The 13,623-nt window shown below is 34.0% G+C and overlaps 1 protein-coding gene across 1 annotated transcript in view; it reads right to left on the reverse strand.

The window, feature by feature from the left end:
* Window positions 1–1,037: 1,037 nt before the first annotated feature.
* Window positions 1,038–13,623, reverse strand: part of LOC106874294 (dol-P-Man:Man(5)GlcNAc(2)-PP-Dol alpha-1,3-mannosyltransferase) — a 38,574-nt gene continuing 25,988 nt past the window's right edge. The window contains exons 5-9 of the mRNA XM_052970613.1: window positions 10,300–10,420; window positions 8,957–9,162; window positions 6,937–6,999; window positions 4,818–4,946; window positions 1,038–1,392 (exon numbers count right to left, since the gene is read on the reverse strand). Of these exons, the coding sequence (XP_052826573.1) occupies window positions 1,197–1,392; window positions 4,818–4,946; window positions 6,937–6,999; window positions 8,957–9,162; window positions 10,300–10,420 (715 nt within the window). The 3' untranslated portion in view covers window positions 1,038–1,196. The remainder of the gene's footprint in view (window positions 1,393–4,817; window positions 4,947–6,936; window positions 7,000–8,956; window positions 9,163–10,299; window positions 10,421–13,623) is intronic.

Below are 13,623 nucleotides of genomic sequence, written 5' to 3' on the forward strand. Positions count from 1 at the left end.
ACTGTCCGAGCGTGTTCATTGCCAGAGCAGCTGTCTGGCTTCCATGCTAGTGGCCCGTAAATAGCACCATTTGAGTGGAATCGTTACCAGTGTCGCCTTCTAGCACTTGTGCTGGTGGCACATTAGAAAATCATTTGAGCGAGGTCGTTGCCAGTGCTGCTGGACTGGCATGTAAAAAACACCTTTTTGAGCTAGGCTGTTGCCAGTACCGTGTGACTGGCCCTCGTGCCGGTGGCACGTAAAAACACCCACTACACTCTCGGAGTGGTTGGCGTTAGGAAGGACATCCAACTGTAGAAACTCTGCCAGATCAGATTGGAGCCTGGTGCAGCCTACTGGCTTGCTAGTCCTCAGTCAAACATCCAACCCATGCTAGCATGGAAAGCGGATGTTAAACGATGATGATGATGATGATGATGATGATGATGATAGAGATAGATATAGATATATATATCATCATTTTAACATCCACTTTTCCATGCTTGCATGATAGTAACGTTCATTTACAACTATCACATGAAGCCAAGGCAAGGAGACAGTAACACACACAGCTTCCATCTACAAATCTGTTTTTGCATGTATGTATGTATAAAGATGTGTGTAACATAAATAATTCTAGGAATATAAAAGCAAAGTTTGCTGATTTTTGTGTTACTGAAACCCAGTTAATAGCAAAGGTCAAAACACTATTGCAGAATAATATTCTCTATTTTGTAAAAAAATGAATATGTCATTGTAAGTAATACTTTTGCGAAGTTTAGTTTATCTCAAAGTCTAGTGTTGACAGATTCTGTGGCTGGGTACCACTGTTTATCATTAGTAATGTTAAGATTTCAGACAAGGCTGCTGAGATCAGTGAATCAACAAAAAAGTCTTTTGATATATTTTACAGCACTTAGCTTTGTTCCTTTTTAGTTAAAATCATTTTTTAGATTTTTCCAGAGCTAGAGTAGAAACAATAATTATTGGGCTTTGATTAGTCAATAATCAATATGAAAAATATCACTTTGGGTAGTGGTAATAAATACACTCAAACATATTTTTAATAAAATATATTTTACAAACAAATATTAGTACATAACAACTCACACTAAAATTTTCAAAAAATTAGTTTTGCTGTCACTGCAAATTTTCAACGGTTTAAAATGATTGTTGGAATTACAATATGGTTTTCTTTTACATATATTTTTTCTTTATTATTTTGATTTTTTGGACTGGTTCTCTTTCACACTGTTACAGTTACAGTTAATGTGGAAGCACATAGGGTAATAAATTGAACTCTGCCACATTTGATATAAAAGTATACAATGGCATAAATGAAGAAGACCACTACTCCAGTTAGTTGAAGGGTATGTATTCCAGCAGAGCTCAATGATTCCAAGAATAAGTAATCTGAAGTTAAAAAATTGAATTAAAAGAAAAATTGTATTGATATTTAATACATTAAAACATAAGGAGAAAAGAAATTTGACAGAATTTTATTTAACCCTTTAACACCAACTCACCTAAAACCACCTCTGGTTCTATGACAAACTTTCTGCTTTAAAGTGACCCTAAATTAACACCTTCCATCAAAATCTCATATCAATTTATGTTACAAACACCAGCTTAATAATGACAAAGTTATTTTTACTAAATTCTTCATTATTTTCAGAACTAATTAAAACAAAGGCAATGGTTTTCAACAGAAATATGGTAACAAAAGGGTTAAAGTTACAAAAAAAAAATGTTTCTTTAATCAGACTGAAACTGAAATTGTAAAGGGACTTGAAAATTTATATTTAATCATCTCTTGCACACTAACAGATCTTGATGTGATATTTCTTAATTAGAAAAATCAAAGGAATGTTGTTTTAAATAAGATAGTTTAGATTGGTAATGAAAAGTGCAGTTTAGTCATCAAGATTACTTATTTTATGTAAAATGATTTTAAAAACATTGATATCTGTTACACTGGGAAAAAAAGTCTATTTGATCTTATTAATAGCAAATTTATTTTAGGTGAAATTAAAAACAAGCTTAAAACATGACAGATCTTATAAATTTCACTAAATTAGAATTCTAAGAGAGAGGTATGGCCATGTGGTTAAGAAGTTCACATAAAAACCATGTGATTCCATATTCATTCCCATTACACAAGTTCTTGGGTTATAGTGTGAAGTCGACCTTTGCCTTTTGAGTAAAATTTGGTAAAAGGAAACTCTTTTATTATCATAGTTCTGTTGAAACACACTCCTTTTATTTCAATTAATTTTTAAGATAATACCCTTTACTCTTTTACTTGTTTCAGTCATTTGACTGTGGCCATGCTGGAGCACCGCCTTTTAGTCGAATCAAATCGACCTTAGGACTTATTCTTTGTAAGCCTAGTACTTATTCTATCGGTCTCTTTTGCCGAACCGCTAAGGTACGGGGAGGTAAACATACCAGCATCGGTTGTCAAGCGATGTTGGGGGGACAAACACAGATACATACGCATACATATACATGACAGGCTTCTTTCAGTTTCTGTCTACCAAATCCACTCACAAGGTCGGCCCGAGGCTACAGTAGAAGACACTTGCCCAAGGTGCCACGCAGTGGGACTGAACCCGGAGCTATGTGGTTGGTAAGTAAGCTACTTACCACACAGCCACTCCTGCGCCTAATGAAGAATTTATTACAATAACTTCCTCATTATTGAGCTGGATGCCTTTCCTGTTACCAACTCAACATGAAATTTTGATTGAAGGCTTTAATTTATATAATTTTAAAACAGGGAATTCATGTTACAGTGGTGGTCTCAGGTAGGTTGGTATCAAAAGGGTTGAAGGTACTGCAGGTAATTTTGGGGAAATAGGTTAACTCAGCCAATCAACAAACAATGATGAATGAAAATGAATGCCATACTTTTGGGGTCAATATAAATTACTGACTAAAGGCAGTGCCCTAGCATGGCCATTGTCCAATAACAGAAAAACAGTAAAATAAGAAAAAAAAGCTGTTACAGGGTTCTAGATATGAAAAATGATATAAAAGCCTTAGTAATGTAAGTGCAGTGAAATCTGTGCATCAAGTTCAAAGGGGAGATTGCTCTACAAACTAGTCCTCATGCCATCCATATTTTAACAAAGAATGATTCATTCATGCAAGAGGAGGGAAGTAATACTCCACTCTCAGTTTGACCTCTTCAGCAAAAACGTAACTTTCACCATATTTGCTTAACCCTTTAGCATTTAAACCAGCCATATTTAGCCAAAATATGCTACTTGTTCTATGTTCAAACTGGCCAGATATGGCCTCTCACACCCACTCTACAATGTCATTCTAAAAATATACAATCACATCATCAAAATCTCGAAGCTATGAGATAATGTATGATTAATTCAAAACAGTGTGAATTAATAAGGATTACATTTGACAGAATAATCTGAATGCTAAAGGATTAAATAGTAATGAAAAAATTACTAAGTAAATATACAAGATGATGCATTGGTTGGTTTAGGAAAGTAGAATAGTTTAAAAATTCGATAATTCAGAGATGCCATTCACACAAAAAATAGCAGTTAAGTTCGTTTTAACATATTAAATGCAGAGTACTAAAAATTATATTAATCTATCACTAATATGATAGACAGGTGTGATGAAATTGTCAAACATAAAAGGTTTATTTTGATTAATCTTGTGGACTGTATATAGATTTTTTAGCCTTCATTGCTGTTTTAATGCGGTGGTTAATCATATATTCTTTACTGTTCACAATGTGAGGTAGATTCCATGTGTAAACAACGACCACACTAAAGTTAGAGTTTCCAAATACTTTTTTAACCTGTATTATTTTACAAATATATTTAATATAATTTAATGGAACAACGTTCAATGAACATAATAGTTAGGAATCTTCTGTATATAAGTTGCAAAATATTTTGAAAATAGTGAAAGGAATTTAAATCACTGTATATATAACTGATGTGCACTACTTGATACTACAAGTTAAAGTTGGTACCTTTTGTTGAGTATGTTACATAAGGGAAATGAAAGACAGGGAGAAAGACCAACTCACTACAAGTAACATAGATTCCATGGTATGCCTTAATGGCTCTCTGGCCTGAGGTTGTATTTGTCAGCTTTTATAGCTGTAAGCCAGCTTCTAGAAACTTTTTAGCAGGAAAATCTGCATTACTTTGCACTTTATCATGTTAACCATATTAAGTCCACCAGTACATATTCATCAAGCCATATTCTTGTATTTTTAATATCATTATTTAGAGATAAATTAATTCATGGTCTTAGACTGAGAAAATCTGAGCGCTATGGTTTAAATCTCAGATGGGGTCATGCTACATCGTCCTCCTTTACTTAATTTATTGTTCTTTTCTGTCTCCTCATTTATTCTTTTTTGACAAGTTGTAGGGCATCTGAAAACTGTATACAATAAGGTCATTATTATTACAAAAACTGAGATTCAGGATGAGAAAATACTAGTTTTAGTGTTTATACTCTTTGCAAGGATCTAACAGTTGCAAATAAAATAGCTACAACTGGGATTCAAAGCAGACTGGGAATGGAACACTACTACAAGAAATAATTCATTTATTAGTTCAGCCTATGCCCGTATGAGAACTGAACATTAAATGATGTTTTTCCCTATACTCACATCATCAGACATACTTCTAAATGCAGCATGAAACATGTAAGATGTCAATTATCAGTGATTAACTTTGCAATAAATTGTAATATGAGGAAGATCTATTCACAAGTTTATTTTCTTAGTTGTTGTTTTTAGTAATTAGATTGTTACTCAAGTTAAGGTGATTGAACAAAATGGAAGTACTTACTTGAATGGTAACTTAATGGCATAAAGTAAGTAATGGAGAGTATGGAAATACCAGACATAGAACTGGTAATGGAGAGATCGACTGAAACACATTCCTATGAAATTTGCAGAAAATAAAGGAAGAATGATCTGTGGGGCAAGTTAAGGTCATTTGGCAATGTAGAAAGTATCAATTTATAACAGTAAAACAGGATAAATATTTGCAGCAGGAGAGCCATTATGTGACATTCACGCCTTTCTCAATAGCTGTTGAAGATATTAAAATTAGATAAAGACTTCATGTCAAATTAGGATGTTAAATGATTTTAGACACATTTCAGTGTCTTCTTTTGTTATCTACATAGATTAATGCACACAAAAGTGGTGAGCTGGCAATCATTAGTATGTTGGAGAAAATGCTTAGCGGCATTTTGTCCATCTTTATGTTACTGAGTTCAAATGCCACTGAGGTCGACTTTGTCCATAAATTTTTTGCAATTAATGAAATAAGTACCAGTTAAGCACTGGGGCTGATGTAATCAACGACTTCCTCTCCTCAATATTTCAGGTCTTGTGTCTATAGTAGAAAGGATTATTTTTATCTAGACATATTGGAATCTAACATAAACTACTGCTGCTGTTATACCTATCTACATATATATTCTAATCCACACACAAACAACTGCTGCTATTATTCTTATCTATACATAAACTGCTGCTGTTGTTATTCCTGTGTACATATAAACCACTGTTATTATTACATGCAAATAAGGCAGTGAGCTGGCAGAACTGGATTAAATGCTTAGCAGCATTTTGTCCATCTTTACATTCTGAATTCAATTTCCGCCAAGGTCGACTTTGCCTTTTGTCCTTTCAGGTCACTGAAGAAAGTACCAAACAAGCACTAGGGTTGATGTAATCGACAATCCCCCTCCACAAAGTTTCAGATCTTGTGTCTATAGTACAAAGGATTATTACATGCAAATAATTCTTTTTTATTTCCAACACTCAGGTCACCAAACTTCCATCACTTTCTTATGTTCCTGAGATAATTCCCATCACTACAATATACAGCATAAAAATACTGATACTTGTAAATATATATATATATATATACATACAGGGTGCAGTGATTAAATTGTCATCTAAATTATGTAAAAGTGAAAATAACACTGACAACTCATTTCAACAGATATATTTACCAAAATTACATAAAAATATCTTGAAATACTAAAGAGTAAATTTATTCAATAAAATTACCATTGGCTTCAACCAATGATCTCCTTGTTTAAGTTGGTGAATGCTGCCACAATGGTTACTTTCAGTTAATCTTTGGTGCTGCAAAGAGTTTTGTTGGTTCTCACTCAACTGTGCCCTACACAAAATAATCAAAAAGGTTACAGTCTGGGGAGTTAGGTGGCCGGATGTTAGGGGTGATGTGGTTGCAGAAATTGTCCGCCAGCCATGAATTGGATTCTTCTACTTGTGTGGCATGGTACAGAGTCCTGTTGCCAAAAATAGGGTCTACCAGCAGCCACCCTATTGACCCAGGACATGTTGTTGACTGGATGTTTGATTTTTATCATTCTCGGTACAGTTTTGGGGACACGGCAAACCAACATCTGATCCTGGCAGAAATTTTTCTCATCTGAGAAAAAACAAAACATGTTCAGTTGTAGGGGATGCTTGAGTCTGTTCAAAAGCTTTGTAGTTTGGTCTTTCATCTTGTCCTTGATGGCTTGGGATAAAAATTAGCACTTTCTCAGCAGTTTTGGTAAAAAAAAAAAAAAAAAATTGCTAATATTTTTAGAGGGAAAAGTGAGTGATTTAAGGGCGATTTGGCTGTTGTTTCTAGCACATCCAAAGTCAACCCTTCTCATTTATTTATCACTCTCGCATGTATTGATGTTTTTCAATATTTTCCCCCCATAAATACATTTGAGAAATTATGACTTTTTTGCAACCTCACTCCCCGCCTCTGATTGTTTCTGTTCTAGATACACTGTCAGAAAACAAAAGACGACATGGTTAGAGCTGGAAATACCTTTGATCGTAGTTCTGCTATATCAGAGCTAGACAACAATAATCATTATGTTGCTCAGTTTAAACCAAGTTTTCATTTAAAGAAAAGGAAAAGGATATGATTTGGTCCAAGATTTTTCTGTTTCTTTGAGGATAAAGTCCAGTTTATTGGTGGAATCATACTGAAATTAAAAACAATCTAATTAATTATAAGCAGCAAACAAGAACTGTAATAGGATATTTTCCCCAAAGTTATGAATTATATGTGGGGTAACTATGAAAGCTTTGAAGTGAAATGAATACTGTCTCTTCAATAAATTGTATTCCTTGGTAGTTCATCTAACAATAAACCATAAATGTTTTACATTCGTAAACAAAGTGAAACATGCTAGTCTTTTTTACATGAACACTTACATTTGAAGACACATGCTAATCTTTCTTATACAAGTACTTACATTTAAAAGGAGTACACATGCTTTGTTTAGAAATGTAAGTATCATACATGTTTCTGGAGGAAACAATGTGTTTGAAACCTGAATGTTCTTTCACTATTTGTTCCTGTTAATCAGCTTTATAAATATTTCTGCCTAAAGTCAAGTTGATTAGAAAAAAGACTGATTCTAGTTGATAGAAATCAGTGGTTCTTAACTGTGGTAGTAGCACACTCATAGGAGCAACATATGTCAAGGGGGAACAACTAGAGATGATGGCTGTTGAGAGGGGTCATGATTTTTCTTAGAAATATATTTATCCCTTTTGTTACCAAATTTCTTTTGAAATACACTGCATTTGTTTAAGTTAATTTTGAAAATAATACAGAATTTATTAAAATATCTTTGTCATTATTTAGCTAGTGTTTGGAACATAAATTAGAATGAAATTTTAGTTAAGCCCATTTTGAAACAGGAAGTTTGCATCATAGAAGCCTGAGCAGTTTCAGATAATTTGGCATCAAAAGGGTTATATTACATACAATACATTTTTCAAAAAAATCTTTGTTATGATTAAAATGTAAACTGGACATTTCATTATCAATGAGCAGAAGGTCCAATATATTTTGTTTTTTAAAGTCTTTGCTTTCTCAGTAATTTCCATAAAAATTTAACATAGAGGAGAATTGGCTCATGAAGCCTCTAAAAAGGGGCTTGTGTTGGATGAATTAAAATAAGAAAATATAGATAATATAGGAAGGGCATCCAGCTGTAAAAACCTTACCAAAACAGACACAAAAATCTGGTAAAGGCTCCTGCTTGGCCAACTCCTGTCAAACCGTCCAACCCATGCCAGCATGGAAGGAGGACACTTAATGATGATGATGATGATGATGATGATGATGATACTGTGTAAAATTAGCTTGTTTGATTAAAATAACCCAAAGAAATACTTCTGTATTTGGAACAGTGTGTTCACTTTAGTCTTCAGCATCCAAGAACAAGATCTTTTATATAACTAGTGAATACTCCCTCACCTGTATACATCTTTTCTCTTCATGTAATTTCTACATGGGTTTTTCTGACCCTTTAAACTAGTTGCTTAACTCTAACATGTTTTTCTGACACTATACTGAGTGTCTCAGAATTAACTATCCCATTTCAATGAAATCGAGCAAATTTTTTTAAAAACTGACAGAATTTTATATTTATTACTTAATTATGATACCAAAACAAATAGACTTGTAAATCTTATATCAAAACTTTATTGAAAATTTTTAAGATATGCTCTGTCTGTATTGCAGCAAACTTCAAATGTATCCTTAGCATTGCAAAATACATTTTGAAGCATTTCAGGAGTTCTCTCCTGCACTGCTAACTGAATGCATTCTTTTAAGTTCAGCTAACTGAATGCATTCTTTTAAGTTCCTGGGGATGGAGGTAGAGAAAAAAGCTGGATCTAATAGGAATGAAAATAAAATTATTGAAAAAAATAAAATTATAAACAAAATTAATAATTCATACACTTTATACATATATTAAACATGATAAATATAAATAAAAATGAGTTTTAAAAATAAATTGTTCGATTTCACTGAAATAGATAGTTAATAATCCAAAATACAAAACCTCAGAATAAGTTCATTACTTCATGCTTTCTAAAGTAGACTTTCTTAATTAGATATAAACAATTAAAAGGATTAATTACCATTTCCAGCGATATTGTATAAAAAGAAGTAGGACACAAATGTGCAAGACAAGGAGACTTAAATGAAAATAACGATTCAGAAAGATATCCTCTGGTAGAAACCTCCAGTTGACAGTCCATTGAAAGAGAAATTGCCGACCAAGGTCAAAAGAACGCACAATGTACCCAACAGGATTTTTTATGAGGAATGGTAGCGCAAGTATGATCTGTAAAAAACAGAAATCAAAAATTCAAACAATTCAAGAGATGAAAGGTGTTTTTTTTTTTTTTTTTAAATAAAAAACTAGAAAGGTAAAAGTGCAAGTAATTTAAGAATGAAAAACAGGAAGAAAATAAATTTGTCCCTATTTCATCTTTAACAACTGCTGCTAAGCTTAAGCCAAACATTTGAAATGTAAAAAAAAAAATAAATAGATATAATATAATGTTAATATATACATATATAATATAATGTTCATATTTATAATATAATGATAACATATATATAATATAATGCTAACATATTATGTAATAAATTCAAATTACGATAAACGTAAACAAACAAACGAAGTTTGCTTTAGAAGCGTTGAGATGTCTTAGAAAGTTAAAGAAGTGACTTTAAATTCTCAAACGCAGGATAATGCAAATAATATAGCCTGAACAGGATAAGCTACCCCTATTTTGCAGAAAAAAGTGTTGGCAGCCAGCCAATAGGGGTAGCTTATCCTGTTCAGGCTATATTATTAGCATTATCCTGCGTTTGAGAATTTATATTATGTAATGTCTATATATAATATATAATATAATGTCATATATACTATAATGTTAATACAGAGATCATGCAGTCTATATAAACTTGCTACATTTCACCCATTCCATAGAGAACAATATCTAATCTCTGAATTATTTGTAGAAATAAATTAAACATTTTTTTTTTGTCACTTTCATTAGGCCTTTGTCTGTAATTTGGTATGGCATTTAATTAATGGAACATCACTTTAAGACTTCACCTTCAATACAAGTTAGTCTGACAGAGCTAATTACACTTTTAGGAGGATTTGGGGGTTTTTCTGCTTATGGTGGCAAGCTGTGTTGCTCTATTATACACATTTCTAACTCTGTGAAGCAACTATTTAGGAGTTAACTGTTTTAATCATGGACTTAATGTACATTAGAGTTAGAGCAATGATAAACCTAAAAAGAAGATATGAGCACCTGATGTGTCAAGTCTGCTACCTGGTTTAGATTTCCAGTTGTCACTCTTTCACAACACTAAAATAGGGCTTTTGTATAGCTAGTAACACAAAATGGGTAAAACATTGTCAAAAATGTGAAGAGATGAAAATGTAAGTAATATCACAAACCTGAGGAAGAGCACATATTATTAAATGGTAGATAGTTTTTAAAATGCCATGCCTCACCAATAATAGGAGAAGGAGAGCCGGTGAAAAGAGAAGTATGTTCATTTTGACTGAAACACCAAAACTACAATAAAATAATAAATATAATTAATAGAATATTGATAATTATTATGAAATGATAATAATTAGAGAGGCATAAATGAAATGTTTCCCCGACTTTGCTTCCTTTCCTTTTATTTCTTTCTTTTTTTTACTGACTGTTTTTCACAGTATTTCAGCCAAACCTCAGCCAGTTTCATTTTCTTTTCTCTCTGGAACACATTAATTCTTACCCAAACACAACTGAAGAGATCAACTTTTGCTTTGTACCCACTGCATCACTACCACTGCTGTTGTCACAGCTGCTACTACTGCCACTGCTGCTGCTTCCACCTCTGCCAGCATCATTTTACATCTGTTTCTTACTTTATAATGCTTGCATGTGTTTCACTGGTTTTCTCCAATACAGTGCCTTGTCACCTGTTGCAGTCTCTTCATTACATTTGTGAGTTTCAGCATTCTAAGATCATGTTTTCCTTTGTCTTCCTCTGTCTTACTTTTCCACAGGTCCCTTCCATTTGAATTAATTAACACTTCTTTATGCAACTGTCATCATTCATATGCTACACATATGTACTAGCATACACTCCTCTTTTGTATGCTACAGCCGATTCTTCTTATGTCCACATTTTCTTTCAGCTTATTGAAACTTCTATCAATCATGTACATAAACATTACATGTACAATGAAGCATGCTTGTATAATTTCTTTCCAGCCTTTACAGATCTTCCATATTCAGTATTTATGTTTCGTTACTCTGCAACATCATACCTTGAACACAAACATTATATAATCTGGCAGCAAGCTGGCAGAAACATTAGCGCGCCGAGCGAAATGCTTAGCGGTATTTTGCCTGCCGTTACGTTCTGAGTTCAAATTCAGCCGAGGTTGACTTTGCCTTTCATCCTTTTGGGGTTGATAAATTAAGTATCAGTTATGCACTGAGGTCGATGTAATCGACTTAATCCCTTTGTCTGTCCCCTCTATGTTTAGCCCCTTGTGGGTAATAAAGAAATAACATTATATAATCTACACTTCACATGGAAAGAGAATCCTTTTGTTTCCAGCAGATGTAATGCTTCACTGAATTTTTTACAACTTGTTTTACAACTGGTTACTATACTTTTGGAATACCTACTTCCACTTTTGATCACATAGGAAACAAAAGTTGTTAACTATAGGGTCACCCCATAAATAATACATTTTTTTTCAATTGTATGAACTAAAAGTTGGAAGGGGATGGAATAAACTGCCTGCATCAACTTGCTACAAAAGCAGGTAGTAATTTTACCTTGTACTTATTCTTAGTGTAAGTTTTGAAGAGTGCAGTTCGATTTTAACAGTTATTTTTCAAAGCTGTAATGGAAGTGACAAAGGAGCATATTCGGCATATTTTGCTTTATGAGCATATTTGCTTTATTGCCGTCAATAAAGGCAATAGCGCAACAGAAAGTGCAAGGAATATTAATGCAGTATATGGTGATCGGACAATAAGTGTAAGCCAGTTTCAACAGTGATTCCAGAAATTTCAAGCCGGAAACTACAACCTGGAAGATCTGTAGAGCTTGATGAGGATGTCCTGCAAACCTTGGTGGAACAAACTTCCACTACAACTGTTGAGGAACTAGCAGAGAAGCTTAGATTTGGTCATTCAACCATTCATCAACACCTGTGTGCCATCAGAAAAGTCAGTAAATTGGATCAATGGGTTTTTTTGAGTCTAATTATGTGCAGAGAATGAATGTGTGTTCTTCTTTACTGTCAAGTCTCATGAATGAACCTTTTTTGGATTGAATAGTGACTGATGACGAGAAATAGGTTACCTATAAAAATGTGAAGCATCGAAGACAGTGGGTAGGAAAAGGAGAAACACTGGCACCCCAAGCTAAAGAAGGTCTTCAACCACGTAAGGTGTTGTTATCTGTTTGTGGGGTATGAAAGGTTTAGTCCACTTTGAACTTTTAAACCCAAACTAAATGATAACAAAGGAGATCTACTGCGAGCAACTTGACTGGCTTAAGTGAGCGTTAGAAGGAAAACGACCACCTTTCGTTTGAAGACGAAAAGTGTTCATCTATCAGGATAATGTTAGGTCACATACAGCGAGGATGACATTCTAAAGGCTGGAGCAGTTTGAATGGGAAACGATGCCCCACCCACCATATTCACTGGACATTGCCCCCATCTGATTATTATTTATTCCGCAGTCTTCAAAATCATTTAGGCAGAAAAAATACGAATTCTGTAGATGAGGTCAGAATATTACTGGAAGAGAATATTTCATTGTGGACAAATGGATTTTAGAAGAGGGGACTTGCAAGTCTACCAGATAGACAGAAGAGCATTGTAAACAATGAAGGAGAGTATATTTTAGATTAAAAAAGAACTTTGTTTATCTTAATTTTGAAAGATAAAAGCAGTATAAAAAAAACTGCATTATTTATGGGATGACCCAATACTTCAGTGGCACTTTCTGAGCATTTAAAAGAATTTATTTATTCTATGGGTATTATTGCTGCTAACTAGCGCTGTGCATCTGCTCCATACAAAGTCCTTTTTTTCTATCAATTTGCCTGTGATCTCACTTTATTATTTGTTCACATATAGATTTAATTCTTCCTGCATATATTATCAGTACTGTGAGGGAGGCTAACTGGGAAGATAGTTTTTGTATGTGGCAAATGCTCAGGTGCTATAAACACAGAAAATGTGCAGAGAACAGCTTCTGTCACATTCCAGGGAGAAAAACTAGAAGTAGTCGATAGCTTCCATTACCTAGGTAACCAAGTCAGTAGCAGGGGTGAAAGTGTAGCTGCTAGAATAAGAATAGCCTGGGCAAAGTCCAGAGAGCTCCTACCTCTGCTGGTGACAAAGGGCTCTCACTCAGAGTAAAAGGTAGACTGTATGAAGCATGTGTGCAAACAGTCATGCTACATGGTAGTGAAACATGGGCCGTGACTGCTGAGGACATGCGTAAGCTTGCAAGGAATGAAGCCAGTATCCTCCGCTGGATGTGAAATATCAGTGTGCATACACAACAGAGTGTAAGCACCCTGAGAGAAAAGCTGGATTTAAGAAGCATCAGATGTGGTGTGCAAGAGAGACGACTGCACTGGTATGGTTGTGTTGCGAATGAATGAGGACAGTTGTGTGAAAAAGTGTCACACCCTAGCAGTTGAGGGAACCTGTGGAAGAGGTAGACTCAGGAAATCCTGGGATAAGGTGCTG

Source organism: Octopus bimaculoides, chromosome 9, assembly GCF_001194135.2.
Source record: "Octopus bimaculoides isolate UCB-OBI-ISO-001 chromosome 9, ASM119413v2, whole genome shotgun sequence".
NCBI lineage: Eukaryota > Metazoa > Mollusca > Cephalopoda > Octopoda > Octopodidae > Octopus > Octopus bimaculoides.